At 36.0% G+C, this 15,932-nt stretch overlaps 2 protein-coding genes across 3 annotated transcripts; both read left to right on the top strand.

The window, feature by feature from the left end:
- The first annotated feature begins 2,602 nt into the window (after positions 1-2,602).
- On the top strand, positions 2,603-5,918 carry pet100 (PET100 cytochrome c oxidase chaperone). Its single transcript, XM_026164691.1, has 4 exons — positions 2,603-2,712; positions 2,887-2,973; positions 3,079-3,111; positions 4,952-5,918. Exons 1-4 carry the CDS (start codon positions 2,686-2,688, stop codon positions 5,039-5,041), a joined length of 237 nt encoding a protein of 78 aa, XP_026020476.1. The 5' UTR covers positions 2,603-2,685; the 3' UTR covers positions 5,042-5,918.
- A 986-nt stretch (positions 5,919-6,904) lies between these two features.
- stxbp2 (syntaxin binding protein 2) lies at positions 6,905-15,912 on the top strand. 2 transcript variants are annotated; one of them, XM_026164661.1, is made up of 19 exons: positions 6,905-7,034; positions 8,935-8,984; positions 9,064-9,145; positions 9,299-9,375; positions 9,547-9,622; positions 9,731-9,834; positions 10,050-10,198; positions 10,302-10,386; positions 10,956-11,086; positions 11,209-11,316; positions 11,436-11,493; positions 11,603-11,668; positions 12,080-12,160; positions 13,531-13,672; positions 13,793-13,899; positions 13,991-14,089; positions 14,185-14,270; positions 14,957-15,114; positions 15,214-15,912. In XM_026164661.1, the coding sequence occupies exons 1-19, from the start codon at positions 6,998-7,000 to the stop codon at positions 15,291-15,293; spliced, it is 1,776 nt and encodes a 591-aa protein (XP_026020446.1). In that variant the 5' UTR covers positions 6,905-6,997; the 3' UTR covers positions 15,294-15,912. The 2 variants fall into 2 exon arrangements, with proteins under 2 accessions (XP_026020446.1, XP_026020445.1); XM_026164660.1 differs by having other exon boundaries at positions 6,906-7,034; positions 14,954-15,114.
- Positions 15,913-15,932: the final 20 nt, after the last annotated feature.

Raw genomic sequence — 15,932 nt, 5'->3', positions numbered from 1 at the left:
GAAAAATAAACTCCCAAGTTTCGTATCTGCAAAGCCTTAGAATGATTAGCTAAGTAACGGGCCTCAGCATGAGCAATCTCTAGAAGAACCCAGTCGGATGAATGCCCGTGCTCTGTGTCTATAATGCTCAAACACATCTGTCTGGAATGGCAACAATTACCAGATGTGGTGAATAAAAAGAAAAACTGCACAGTAATGACTGCTGGCGAGCAACAATCGTCGAGGAGCCAAGATCTTAAAGTTAGGCCACAGGGCATAGATTACTGCCTGGGTTTCGTAATGGACGTCGGTACCATGCACAGCAGAACAGAAAACAAGACGAAGATGAAGGCGTTTGATTTCCGAAATTATGACAGCACCGCTTTGGAAAATGCACATAAGGATTGTGTTTTTTTGTTACACGCTCAACTGACTGCATTCCCAGCAAAAAAAAAAAAGCTCCAGTGTGCGCCATCATCACCGTGACGGCGTCACCGTCTCCCACAACACAAGACAGTCGACGAGCAAACTGGCAATAGATGCCAAACATGATGATCGCATCATCACTTATTTAACTATTTTAGCGTAGTTGTGGCTAACATTGAGTGAGACAGACAATGAGTGTCATGTACACACACATTGTAGGTGCGGTTATTGTGTCTTTTGATCCACAACCACCAACTAGCTTTAGCAGCAAGCTAGCTACCAAAAACAGGCCGCCGTGCAAGAGAATGGTCTCAGTGGGCGCCGGTCATCAGTGCGCTCCCTTAGGCCTTTCCGCCGCTGTTACCGTTTCTTTTGCAGGTTATTCATTCGGTTTACACAGACAACATGACTGGCACAACAACGTTTTAAACAAGAGCCTTTACCTGTGTTTCTCAGGTTGCTAGGGCGCGCGGGATCTTTCTTTCCGAGGAACCTGAACACCTCTCGTTGTTGATGACGTCACGCGTAGGTCTTTGGTTGAGGACGTAGAGAGCGCGTCACAAATGTCGCGGACTGCAACTTCAGCGTCAAATGAGGAGCTCTCGTCTGTTGTCTTCTTACCCTGTGCAGATGGCATTCATAACGTTTGTTTTTCCGGCAAGTAAGTTGCCGGAAAACTTGTTGCCCAATACAGCAACAGTCTGTTATTATATTGATTTAAACAAACGAAAAGATCTTTCTAACAAAGTTAGAAAGTTAATTCAAAGTCTCATTTAAGCGGATCCATAGATTCTGTCCAGTTAACAATTTCTTTCAAAAATTAAAGAATGAAAATCTCGTGAAACGTGTTCCTTGGTCTTGTTATTTTTACATAAGGGTTCTGGAAAGGTGTATAATGTTATAATTTTTTTTTTAATGTTTCATATGGTATTCTCTTTTCTATAGTAATTTTATATTTGCCCGCTATGATTATTGAGACAAACATGTTGCTGACCTCTTGATTTGTTCCACACTGACAAAAGAAGATTTTCTTTTTTTAAAATTACTATTATTGATATTTTATTATCTTGATCTAACTCAGTTATTTGTTTGTATTTTTTTTTTTTTTTGCATCACCTTTCTTGGTTACTTAAAAGTTTAAAAAGCGGCAACTTTGCATTCAAGTGAAGGGATGAAACTGCAATTAAATGTTACTGAAATATTTCTTCTATTTTTTTCTCCTCCTTCTGTAACTGTGATCGATTTGTATGTATTTACAACACATAGCTATTCTGTTACCTTTCTCAGTTTCTTCAAGATTCGAAATAAAGCTTTGGGGAAAAGAAGGCATCAACTGAGTTTTTGCATTTGAAGGAATATATTGGTGAGTTTAGACACTTTTTAGGGGTGCTCAAGCATTTAAAAGGACCTCTGTCCCTTTTCTCATACAAAATGAGGGAGAGCAAAAAATAAACAGGTAAGAGTATAAGTGCACGGTGGCGCAGTGATTAGCGCTGTTGCCTGACAAGGAGGTACTGAGTTTGATTGTATCATCAGGCCAGGGCCTTTCTGTATGGAGTTTGCATGTTTTCCCTGTGTTTGCGTGGGTTCTCTCCGGGCACTCAGGCTTCCCACATTCCAAAGACATGCAGTTAGTGGGGTTAGGTTAATTGGTAATTCTAAATTGTCCATAGAATGGTTGTCTGTGTTATCCCTGTGGCAGACTGGCGACCTGTCCGGGGTGTACCGTCCCCCTCCCCCTATGGTAGCTGGGACAGGTGATGAAGGAATACATCACGTTAAGGACTGAAGCTATAATAAACATAACTATACCAAAGTATGGTGCTTAGCGTGCACTCGTTGGTTCTGAAATTACTTAAAAGATTATATCAAAGTTACAGAATTGCAGTCACCATTCAGGTCGGACCAAATAAAGTTATCTGAAATATCCGCTTGCAAATATTACTCAGAAAGGACCGATCAACTACATTTGGACAGAATCGGTGGTTTTGGAGCCCCTCTGTGGACAACCTCGGTTTATAATGCCATAATCCAAACATTAGTGCGATGTAAAAGTGTTTGTCTGAAACAAATTTGATTTGATCGAGGAGCCAAAATGTGTACTGTGTAGTATATTGCAGCAGATTTAGTGACACATTCAATTTTTATCTATTAAAAATCTTTTCTCACAACCACCAACGCATGCGCCATAGTTTTCTTGCGCTAGACGTAACCCGGAAGTAGTTTGAAGGTCTTTGCTTATAGTAGGAGTTTGTATAAGGTTGCTTGTTCACTGTGAAAATGGGTGTTAAAATAGAGGTATTTCGAGTAAGTATTTATTTTATACTAAGGCCGTGGACATGTATATTTTCCCTACATTCTGAGACCTTTCGACTTTCTAGGGTTTAGTTTTCGCTCTAGTTAGCCATTTTCATTATGCTAGCAGAGGTACAGTTTTCTACTCTATGTTAAAAACCGATGCGTGTAATTTGTTTTGCACAGATGATGCTGTATCTCTCCTTTCCTGTGACCATGTTTTGGATCTCAAATCAAGCAGAGTACTTTGAAGAGTATATAGTGAAGAGAAAGGTTAGAAATTTATTTTATGTATCGGTCTTCTCTAGATAATTATTCTTGTAGTAACAATTTTTGCATCTTTCTCTGTGCCATGTTGTCTATTTTTGTGGTATACAGAGGGAAATCTTCCCCCCCGACGAGGAATCGCAGGTAAGAAAAATGCACACAAGTTAGTTGCGATCAACACAAATCAAGGGTTGTATTTTTCTTATCTGCATTGAGTACCTTTAGGAATCACTCACAGTGCAGGCTGGAAAAAACGACGTTAATTGTTGAATTTAGTAACTTGTAGAACCTCAGTGGCGAAAAAACCCCATCTTGTATTGATGTCCGTGCGTATTTTGCTGTGCCTCTGTGGGTTTTTTCACTTCTATCAGGTTTGTATGTTGTGATCTTTGACCAAGACCCACTGTTAGAATGAACTGGAATCCAGAATTTGTATGGAGTGTGTATTGGCTGGCAAATACCCTCTTCTTAAGGAATGCTTTGTAGTCTTTCCCAGCTTTGTGTATCTGTAAAGTTTTTTCTAGGACCCTGTGAAAGGTTTTATCATCAAGTCACACCAACCAGTCCTTCTCGAGAAGGGAAAGGCTTTGTCAGTAATTAGACTTTGTGCTTTTATTTATAAGGAGGAGTATCTCAATAATGCCATAAACACATGTACTCTAGCGCAGACATTCAAATATTTTATTTCCAGCATGGACTAATGATGACTCGGTGTGTTTAATAAAGACATGAAATGTGTTTCTCTTCCTAGTCAAATCTGTATTCATCAATAGTTGTGACTTAGATGAAGAGCAAACAAAATAACTTTGGGCATTGTTTAAAATCTAAATAAAATTGAATAGAATAATTTGCAGATTTCAAAACCATATTTTATTTACAGTAGAACATAGAAAACTGTCAAATATTTAAACTGAAATGTTTTACTGTTTCATGAAAAATATTAGCTTATTTTGAATTTAATGGCAGCAACATGCCATTAAATTCAAAAGGTAAGTGGTAATAAAAAGAAGCAGGTGGAGGAACATTTTGCAACCAGTTTGGTAAATTGGCAAAAGGTGAATAACATGATGTGTGTGTGTGCTGTGTGTAAACATAAAAAAAGACATTTTAAAAAGGGAGGTAAAGATGGGCAGAGTTTCACTAATCTTCAAAAAACTGCATTTAAAATTTGTGGATCAATAATGTTGAAATAATCGTCCTTAATTTAGAATTGAAAAGACTTTGTCATATTTAGTACATAATATCACCAAAAGTGTCAAAGAATCTGGAGAAATCTCTGTGAACAAGGGACATTGGCAGAAATCAGTCTTGGATGCTCATGATCTCCAGGCCATGAGGTGGGACTGTGTTAAAAATAGGGAGGATTCTGACATGAAAATTGCTGCAAAGGCTCATGAATACAGTTCACCACACCATTCATAATTGCATGTTAAAGTGCTATATTGCAAAGAAGAAGCAACTTGATCCAGAAACACTGCTGTCTTCTCTGAGTCAATCCTTATTTAAAATGAACTTGAGCAAAGTGGAAAACTGTTATGTGGTGGAACAAATTGAAATTTGAAATTCTTTTTTGGAAAACATGGACACAATGTTCTTTGTTATTAGGAGGAGAGGAGCTATCCAGCTTTTTATCACTGCTCAGTTCAAAAACCTTTATCTCTAATGGTTCAGGGGTGCATTAATGAAAACATTTGGCACGACATCAACCAAAAACATATGACAGACAGGACTGTTGAGCAGCTAGAATCTTATATCATCCCATAACATAGCAGTCTTCTAAAAAATTTGAATACCTATTGTCCTCAGTTCCCAGATGTTTATGGACTGTTCATAAAAGAATAGGGGAGTTGTAAATTTTGACTTGTCTGTCAATAGCTCAATGTCTTTGACCTGTTCAAAAAGAACAGTATTTTCATAAAGACTGCTGAGTTACTGCTAAACAGCACATTATTTGATTGTGGTTGTTCTATATATCTGTTTTCAGAGAAAAGAGTTGGAGGACTTCAAAGAGCGAATGCGTGTTCGTAAGGAGCAGCGGCTATTAAAAAATATTCCTCTAGAATCTGAGAACTGAAAATTACATGTTGAAGAAAATGATTTTCCACCCTTTACCAATGATACCAACTGTCTGGCAGTGATTTTGAGGCCCAAGGAAAAAAGTTGGACTGGAGTATGCCCATTTCATGTTGGAAATTTCTGCTAGATTAACTCTTCCCAAAGATGCGCTGGGTAATAATTATTTATGCCTAATAAGTTTATTGTGCTTTCATTTGTGTGCAACTTTTTTTTTCCCCACATGGTTTTTCAAATGGTACAATTGTTTTCTTAGCTGTTGTTTTTACATTGCCTTAAAATAAATACTGAGCTGCACATCAGATTGAATCTAGTTTATTATTATCTATTTGCAAGGTGCAGTGCCTAAATTGTTTTTACCTTGTCCTATTACTTATATTGTAGTGTATTGCAGCATTGTATTCTAGATAATGGTGCTTCAGATTAACAGAAATAAAAACTAACTATTAATCAGTTCTCCACAAACTCCTCTAAAATAATTAACAGAATAAACCAATTGTTTTCCAGTTAGCACAACTTGATGTGCTTTCTGTTTGAATGAATGATGCTAGTTGGGTATTTTTAATAATGATGATTAACTTATGTCATATTTTGTAAGTGCATTTTCCATGTATCACTGTGGGGAAGAATTTGCTTGATTATTTGATTATTCATATACTTAGCAAACCATATAATTATGTTTTTTTTTTAATGTTTTATTTATTAAAGCAAAAGCTTTTATTTACTGAATGAACGACAGTGATGTTATATGAAAGTGCATCTCATATTATGCAAAACGTAGGACATGTTTTAAACAAAATTACACTAATAATGGCTAATAACTGCTTCATTTGCAACACTTAGAGTTTGTACACCTTCAGTAAAGGCTTGATACTCTACTAAACCATATCTCCTTGAATGAATGTGCTGCCCAACTTTTCATACTACTTGTTTTAAGAGGTGAGACTTGTTCCCACATCCTGAAGATTTGAAATCATTAATCATTTTGAAGGAGTCGTACCAAATGGAAATATAATCTTCTAAGTATAAATATTTACATCTGAGAGAGCCAACAGCTAAACTTTTTATCAATGGTGTTGAAGTGCTGACAGATTTTCCCCTTGGCTTGTCAGCTCATATCCTCAAATATATTTGGCAGTACAATACAGCCAGCTGGATCCCTCATGGCTGTCTCCTGGGCCACTGGTGAGAGAGAGTGTGAATTTCTTTCTTACTACTGTTTATCTTTTACAACTGTCATTCACTTCTGAAGCCATATTTAAGCTCTCTGTTTTATGATGTAACAAGCAGGTAAGTGCTATTCATTTTATGATAATAGATGTAAATGACAGAAGCCAAGCGGTGATATATGGATGTAGCCTACACTTGAACCAATCAAAACGACCATAGAAAGGCTTACTAATTTCATTGTGTCCAGTTGTTTAAGGCGAAAATAACTCATTAATGCAGTCTAGGATACTTCTACATGTTTGTTATTTAAATCAAAAACTTAAATAATAATAATAATAATAAACTTTATTTATAAAGCACACTAAAAAACCAAGGGTATACCAAGGTGCTTGACAAAAATAAAATAGGAAAAGGGAGATGGGAGGGAAAAGAGAAAGGACCTGGCACGTATCAATTATAAAAACCTTGACAATCATAAGATATAAAAGTAGTTCACAAGCATAACGGATAAAAATGTACCAACGCACACCAAGCGTTAACTAGGTGGAAAGGCAAGATTAAACAAATAAGTCTTCAGCCGTAATTTAAACAGTGGCATAGAGTCAGAGGCCCGAATAGCAACAGGAAGGTTGTTCCATAAGACCGGGGCAAATAAAAAGTCCAAAGCACGAGACTCTTGTAATGGTGATATATTTGACAGTAGGGGGCAGTATTTAGCTTTCAAATGCTTCGAAGCTTTGCTTAGACCACAAGGAAGTGACCAACTCTCTAGAACACTGCTGTCAAGATGGCACCGATTGGGCTGAAAGCTGTAGTCGGAGAAAGTAAGTGACGTATTTATTGTATCTAATCTCACTGTAGCAGTTTATTACAGTTAAAAAAAAGTACTTTATTGTAACCTTTATCGCTGTAACTTGATGAACTGACGTTCAATTTATTAAAAAAAATCGTGTTGTGGATGACGGTTCACCAACTCTTCCTGCTTCACTCCTAATATATATGCTAACGTTGCCGAAGGAACCGATGTCATCATTTAAAAAGTCATATATATATATATATAAAATAATAGTGTTACACGTAGTGATAGCAGTATTTGCTTAATTTGCTGAAGTTTCATGTGTTTTGTGACATTAGCCACACTTGAAAGTTAAAAGTCGCGACGTTAGGGATTGAAAATGTTGTGACAGTCCAAGTTATAGGCTAACCCAGGCTAGCTAATCTGAAAGGGAAGTCTAGTAACTTCGCTTGTGATCTGTTAAATCATCCTGGACATTTAGGCTGTAAAACGTCAGGAAGTCACAACTTTTGTTACACAATAACTTGTAGTACATTGCGTTGAAAGTAAAAAAACCAAAAAAAAAAAACCCAAAAACGCATGCCGGGGTTAAAACATTACGTATTCACAAGGCTCATCTAGTAATGCTTATTTGTAATTATATGCTAATTGCTTCTGCTAGACTTTAGAAGCATTAAATTTGGGCTTATGTTCCTTCATCTCACATTTTCACTTCTTTTAAGAAGTCTGAAAAATAAAAAACAAACATACCATTACAAAGCGGTATGATTTGTAATTTACTATCTGCTATTATTAGCTGAAAACGTTGTCCATACAAGATGACTTAACCTATTTGGAGTATGCCAAAAATATCAAATAAAATCTCATATTCAATATTGTATTTAGAGCAGTGAGACAATAAATCCCAATAAGGAAGTTTCCTTGCAAACTGGGTTTTTTTTTTTTTTTTTTTAAATTTTTTTTTTAGATTTAACAAAACTCTTCGAAAGTATAATCTTTTCCAGTTCCCTGTATGAGCGACCTGGAAAATCATTAGTTAGTGATGAAGGTCACACTTGGTGCAAAAAAAGAAATCTTTTTTTTTTTTCCCTTCCCATTTCTTTCTCTCAAAAGCCCTGAACCATAATACACATATATTCAGTAGCCACCATAATACCAGGAACCTTACCAGGATTTATACAGCAATCATAAAATAGTGATTACAGTGATGGCTAACTCGGAATAAAGAACACTTTTTTTTTTATGAACTCCCATAACAAGCTATTTATGTCAGCTATTACTGTGAAAACAGTGAGTCATATGTCTTAGGGAGCAGAATCTATGTTTTTAATCAGGTTCAAATCGTGGTTTAACAAGGAAGTGAAGACATCATATTGGTGCAGTTCAACTTTTGATGTTTCCTACCACACTGCTTTCTTCTGTACCCTAGTTAATTATTGTGTGATTCAATGAAAACTTCTTTTGGGAACAGTGGCCCACTGCAGGAGACTATTTGGCTGTTTGTTTTAACACACGTACCACACCTTAGCTGTTGTGCTTAGGACGTCATTGGAACAATTGTGCTTCTGTCTATATAAGACCAGGAAGTTGCACCCAAGCAAGTTTGTTACTGCAAGTGTTAAATATGTTTAAAAAGGGTTCCTGTTTTTTTAATTTTTGACAGTAGAGCTGACCTTTGACTTTTGTTGTTGTTTTATAAGTCACACAAATTCTTTGGAAACTATTCAGTAAGCTACATTTCATGAAAAGCTCAAATTACTAATGAATGCTGCAACAACAATCTAGAGCATTTTGACTATATGAATGTTTCATAAAGTATTTTTTTATTATTATTGTTGCTAAATTTACTCCACTTGTGACCCGTTTTAGCTTGTTTTTGTTATGAGGTTATGGGTTCTTGCATCACAAAATTATCTTTTCATCTACAGAAATCATCAGTGGTGTGATCAAGAGTGTGAAAAAGGATGGAGAATGGAAGGTAACGGTAGATACAAAAGAAGAAATTCTTTTGATTTTTGTTGCACTGAATTTATTACCACTGTGTGGCCTTTGTTTAGGTTCTTATTGTGGATCACATGACCACAAGAATTCTGTCCTCTTGTTGCAAGATGTCTGACATTTTGGCGGAGGGGGTGACCAGTAAGTATGGATATAATTCATAGTTTTTAGTTTCGTTTTTTAAATAAATGAGAGATCAAACCTTTAGCTGTTGAAGAGTAAAATGTGCCAACTTAATTCATTTTCTGCGTTTAAATGACATTAAATTATCATATTGTCTTTTCTGTTTTTCAGTTGTGGAGGACATCAATAAACGCAGAGAACCCATCTCCAGTTTGGAGGCCATTTATTTAATCACCCCATCTGCAAAGGTTCAAAAGAGTTCCGTCTTTTAATGTTGCCATATCTTCAAGATTGTTCTCATGTGCATAATATTTTAAAGATAACTATGTGCATAATATTTTAAAGATAACTATGTGCATAATATTTTAAAGATAACTATGTGCATAATATTTTAAAGATGAATATGTTTTCAATTACAGTCGGTTCATGGTCTCATTGATGATTTCAAAGATGCAGCCTTTACATACAAGGCAGCACACATCTTCTTCACTGACAGTAAGAGTGGAACTATAAATATGAGAAATGTATTTTTTTTTCCAGACTTCAGTGTAAAACGCTAAAACTGACATTAATTCATTTTTTTTTTTTTTTTGCCTTGTTTAGCTTGTCCAGATCCTCTCTTTGCTGATATTGGAAGAGCCAAAGTTTCAAAATTTATCAAGACTTTAAAAGAGATCAATGTTGCTTTTCTTCCATATGAGTCGCAGGTGGGTAAAATTCTTATATTTCATTGAGTCCAAATTGTCTTTGGACATTTCATTAGAAATGTTTTTGGTTTTGGACAAAACTTATTTGACAGTTAATCATTTAATTGTATGGCAAAAAGACAAACGTTTTCCCGAGCTGCAATCAGTTATAGTAATATTGTCTGTCGGTTTATTGTGACAGGCAATACCTTTCACAGTTTCTCTTGTCCCCGTAGGTTTTCTCACTGGATGACCCAAAATCCTTGTACTCCTTCTACAGTTCAAAGGCAAATGAAACAAGAGATAAAATGATGGAAAATGTGGCAGAGCAGATTGCGACCCTGTGTGACACTCTCAAAGAGTACCCTGCAGTTCGTTATCGCAAGTATGGGCCCCTTCATGAGAAGAGAGATAGATTTAAACAAATAAATCTTTTCCCACTGAATGTATTATGCTGATTTTAAAGTTGTATTCTACTTTGTTTTTAGGGGACCTGAGGAAAATGCTAGACTGGCTGAAGAGGTCTATCAGCGCCTCATTGCTCACAAAGCTGAAAACCCAACCATGGGAGAGGTAGGAAATACTTTGGTCTTCAACCACTCGATTTCTCACATTCTCTGCTGTGTAATTTCAAATCTTAAAAAAATGGTGAACAAAATGTTTACACTGCTTTTCTTTCCTGCTAAATCATCTTTCTCATGTAAGAGAATAAACCTCTGTTGGGATTCTGCAGCTCTTCAGCTTAACAGGTTGTGAATATTTCTTTGGTTTCTGGGATTTATTTCCTGATGATTATTTTCTCATCCTTTGCTGGACCTGTCCTTTTTTCCCTTCTTTTCTGTTTTTCTTAGCTGACATTTCCTTGCTCCTGAGATGAGTCTTAAAGGCATGTATTACTGTTCCCTTTTTGCGTCTATGCATGTCAGGTGCTTTATCATACTATGCTGTACGTATTTCTTTTTTTTCTTTTTTCTACATCTAGCTGTGATGCTAAATTATAATAATTGATAATTAATTGATTTCATTGCATGGCATTGCAACAGTTAATGTGTACTTTCAGCCAGTCTCTTTTAATGAATCTTTAAATTAAATCATATATTTCAAAAGTACTGGATGATATCCTTAATTTGTATTATTTTTAGGGTCCAGATAAGGCGCGATCACAGCTAATCATTGTTGACCGTGGGTTTGATCCCGTCTCACCTGTTCTTCATGAGTTGACCTTCCAAGCAATGGCTTATGATTTGCTAGACATCAAACAGGACATCTATACGTAAGGGACTACCTTTATATTTTTATATTGCTCTGTCTGTTTGGTGTGGTGTCTTTGGTATACCAGTCCCTCCATTTGTGGACTTTTAAACATTTTTTTAAATTTATTTTTGGATATTAAAGTTATCAGACAACCGGCATTGGGAACTCAAAAGAGAAAGACGTCTTACTGGATGAAGATGATGAACTCTGGGTTCAGCTCAGACACATGCACATCGCTGATGTCACCAAGTAAGTTTTGTCACAGTAACATTTCTACGACTGCTACAACTTGATTGTGGAGTCATTGTAATTCAGTCAAAGTTTTCCTGCGTTAGGTGTCTACTAATTTTCTCATTTGATTCTTGTAGGAAGGTGACAGAGCTTCTTCGCACATTTTGTGAGAGCAAGAGGATGTGCACTGACAATGTGAGTGTTATGTGCATTATCTTTTCAGGTGTTTGAAAAGTCCACGGTAGACCCTGAGTATTGTTTTTGTGTTATGATGGAACTTTGGGGAAAATGTTTCTCTTTTCAGGCCAATATCAAAGATCTGTCTCAGATGTTAAAGAAGATGCCACAGTATCAGAAGGAGCTGAGCATGGTGAGTTACATTAACTAACAAACAAACAAACAAACCCTTATGTAACTTCTTATCATTATTTGTTTGTTTTAATTTATCTAATCCAAAAGCGCTGTCTGTTCAGTTTATTTAGACCTTTACTTAAAAATAGGGAAATGTTTTTGAAGCATATTAGGATACATTTGTGATGATAAATTAGATACAATTTAGACCATGGTTGTTTTGCCTAATTAAGCATTAGCTGGGCCAGCTAAAGTTTAGTTGGCCCAAATTCTAGTTATAATCTGACCATTATGACAAGACTTCCTAGAAAACGTTTTTTTCTTATATCAGAGTTGTCAGTCTTAATTATGTTTAATTTTTTTTAAATAAAAATATGATGCCATATGTTAAAGTAATTAGTAATGTATTTTAATGTAATTTTTTTTGCAGTACTCCACTCACTTACACCTAGCTGAAGCTTGTATGAAGAAATTCAAGGCCTCACTTGATAAACTTTGTGAAGTGGAGCAGGTTAGTAGCCTTGTGCACAACATAATTTTTTGTAATAAAATGTTTGACTTGCAGCAGTCACCATAGTGTTTTTTTTTTTTTTTTTTTTTTTTTTGTTGGTAAATTACACTTTGAAAGTCCAGTTCAGTTTTTGGCTTTTGTTATCATGTATGTCTACTTAAAAAATGTAATCAAAATTATTATCTTTGAGGACTATTGAACCTAATAGTTTTCAAATATTAATTATAATGCAATAAAAGTCTATTAGGTTGTCACATTTCTGCCACATATGGTCAAATAGCACAATGCAATACACTGACACAGACTGTCTAAACAAAATGCCTGACATGGAATAACTACATTGACTCATCACATTCAGTGACCTGAAATGTATCTTTGTAATTCCTGTGCTTCTTTGCTTCTGGTCTGTTGATATTTTTATTTGTTAACTAAAAAATAATAATATTTCATAAAACGCTTTAAACTACACATCAGCAGCGTAAATCATCGTAGATCTGTGAGCTTACTGTAAGCTTAAAGGCATGTAATAACACAGATGTACCACTTGGTACAGTAGAAGTTCTTCCACCAGCAAGACCTGGGAAAAAAGCCACAATCCAAACTGGAGCCAAACCCCAGTGTTTTAGTTATATGTGCCAGACATGCCTTGTGTTCCTGAGGGGAAATGTTTGGCCATATCTAGTCCAGTATCAGATGAGTGACAAGCACATGAGAAATGATAAGCTATGCATGGCTGTGGCATTATGAGGTGCAAGTGTTAATGGGGCCTTTTTTATGAGTAAATCGCTCAACTGCCCTAATGGATTGTCAGCATGTCTGAAAGCTGTCTCTTTAATCCATTGGGCATGCTTTGGCTCTTAAGATGTGCAGTATGATCCAAATGGCAACAGCTCTCTGTCAGCTGTCATTTGTTCTACATTGTTTGGAAGCCCATTACAAATGTGTGTGTAATGTTGCAAATAAAATAATCTTTCAGTTGCTCGCAAAGTTTTGCTGCTGGCTTTAATGAAGTTTAGTCCAAATTCATGTAAGGTTAGCAAAATTATTTAAGGCAGTTACACAGTTCCAAGTGACCATTTATTGGAGGATTGCAAAAAAGGGGAAATCTCAAAGCTACATATAGCTAGTGTACCCAATATTTAGCTTTATGTTGACATAACGTACCTGATTACAAATGCAAATCTGGAGATTTACTTTGCAATCTGAGATTTTCTTGTTGCAATAGTCTTATGGCAATATCATGGCTCTGAAAGAGAACGTGTGTTGGGGGAAAGGGGAATAAAGTGGTTTCATTCACCTCTCTTAACTGCCTGTCTTAAGTTGATGATATTCAGTAAAGGTTGATCGTAAACTAGGGCTTTCTTCCACAGGACCTTGCAATGGGAGCAAATGCAGAAGGGGAACCACTGAAAGATGCCATGAAGAGCATTGTTCCTGTGCTCTTAGATAGTGACATTGATGCCTTTGACAAAATCCGCATCATACTGCTGTTCATATTTCACAAGAAGAAGGGTAAGAAGATCTCAAAACATTTTAAATCTTTTTAAGTCCTAATCTTGTTACATTGAAGAGAAGCTTTATTTGTCGTTACTTATAGCAAACAGTGTTTTCATTGCCTGGTTGTCTATTCAGGCATTGGGGAGGAGAACCTTGCCAAGCTCATCCAGCATGCAAATATTCAGGCCGACAGCAACATTATTTACAACCTGCAGAACCTAGGCTGTAATATTATAGCTGGGGTAAGTTTGGCTACAGTCTCATGCTGTGGAACTGAGAATTTTATAAAACCTAAAAAAAAACCCTGAATATTTGACATACATTGTTTTTCAGGGTCGCAATTCTGGGAAAACACTGCCAGATCGTAAGCAGCGTACAGAAAGCACATACCAGCTTTCCAGGTGGACACCCACTGTCAAGGACATCATGGAGGTATTAAGCCCTAAGTGAGGTTTCAGATGTCACTGGCAGACCTGCTCACCTTTGCTCACAACACAGCTTTTATAACATCTGTTTCTGGATCACAGAATGCCATAGAAGACAAACTGGACAAAAAGCTGTGGCCATTCATCGCTGAACCAGCACCCATCAACACAACTCAGACTGCAGTCAGGTCGGGCGGTGCTCTCCCTCTATCTGAGAAATAAATAAATATATATAGATAGATAGATGGGTAGATCTCTTTCCAAAACAGTTTGTATTTAGCAACAAGTGGGGTAAATGACAGATAATCTTATAAAATAAAACCTTTTATCCCCTTAAAACCTTTTAAATGAATCAGAGCCGAGCTTTTGACAAAGTGAAGTAGAGTTTAAAGGGTAAATTTCAGTCATTTTTGAATACTCTATAATCCCTAGGGAATTCCCATCATAATGATGGTGCTAATACTGACCACGCTTGTAGATCTAGATTTACTCATAATCTGTGGAGTGTTCCGGTACTTTTCTACTTTTTAAGCAAAATGCAGAATTAAAATGGAGAAGTTGATAATAATATAGACTGGCTATAAACCCCCCCCCCCCCAAAAAAAAAAAAAAAAAAAACCCCAACAAAACAAAAAAAACCCAACCAACCAAACAAAAAAACTCAGGAGTTTCTGTTAGTATTTTCACATTCATACTTATTCATCAGGGTCAATTTCCTGACAACACGGTATGAAAATGAGCCATTGTATGACAATTGTATTAATTATTGTTTGAAATAATAAATGTCAGAAAATCAATAAATAGCTGAAAGGGAGCTGTAGTTTTAGTAGTAGTTTTATGTTTCTCAATCATTTTCGAAATTCTTTTACAGCAGTGCACGTTTTGGACACTGGCACAAAAATAAGTCTCCAACGGAGTATCGGTCTGGCCCTCGTCTCATTGTTTTTGTGATTGGTGGGGTGTCATACTCTGAGATGCGTTGTGCTTATGAAGTGACTCGAGCCACAGATGGGAAATGGGAAGTCCTGATTGGTAAGCAATTGCTAATTAAGAAGTTATGACTGATGAACCTGACTGTTGAACTGCTATTTAAATATTGTTGTTTTTTGTTGTTGTTTTTTTCCTTGACAGGATCATCTCACATCCTAACTCCAACCAGCTTCCTCAATGACTTGAAGACTCTGGACAAAGATACTAATCCTGATCCGTAATCCCCAAGTCGGGACAGCAATACTGCAGTAGGAGTCTGGTTGTTCCTTTAAACTGATGTCTTTCTGTTGTCCTGTTTAGCTTCTCTAACATCTCTGATGTGAAATCTTAGATGTAGTCATGTAAGAAAGCAGTTGTGACTATTCTATTATAGTGTGCTCTTTTGTTGTTAGTTGGGTTCTGTATACTGCTGTGATTGAAATTGTATTTAAGTAATAAATGAAACAATATTAATATTTTCATTATTCTATTCATATTTAAATTCTTAATTTTGTTGTAATTGACTTGCTTAGTTATTTAGTCAGAAATTCCAAAAATTGTCACAAAGAAAGAGCAGCTCTCACCTCATAGAAATCTCTTAATTCAAGTATATTGTAGTTGCACACAATTGAAGGACATATTGTATATAGATTTAAAAGTAGATTAAAATTATTTTTTTTGGTAACTCTCTCCCTCAACCCTCTTCTTGAAATATTCATCTCAGTAATAATGTCAGAACTGCTGTGTTATGACCGTTGCACATTTACTAGATACTTTAATATATTGCTGGGCGCTAGAGCAGTGGGTGCTTGTTTATTTGTTGATGGAAATGAGCAATAAAATAAAAAAATATATATTGAATTTAATTTGTCTTTTTTCTT

Source organism: Astatotilapia calliptera, chromosome 4 (assembly GCF_900246225.1).
Source record: "Astatotilapia calliptera chromosome 4, fAstCal1.2, whole genome shotgun sequence".
In the NCBI taxonomy this organism is placed as follows: Eukaryota; Metazoa; Chordata; class Actinopteri; order Cichliformes; family Cichlidae; genus Astatotilapia; species Astatotilapia calliptera.
This window is presented reverse-complemented; position numbering and strand designations above follow the sequence as displayed.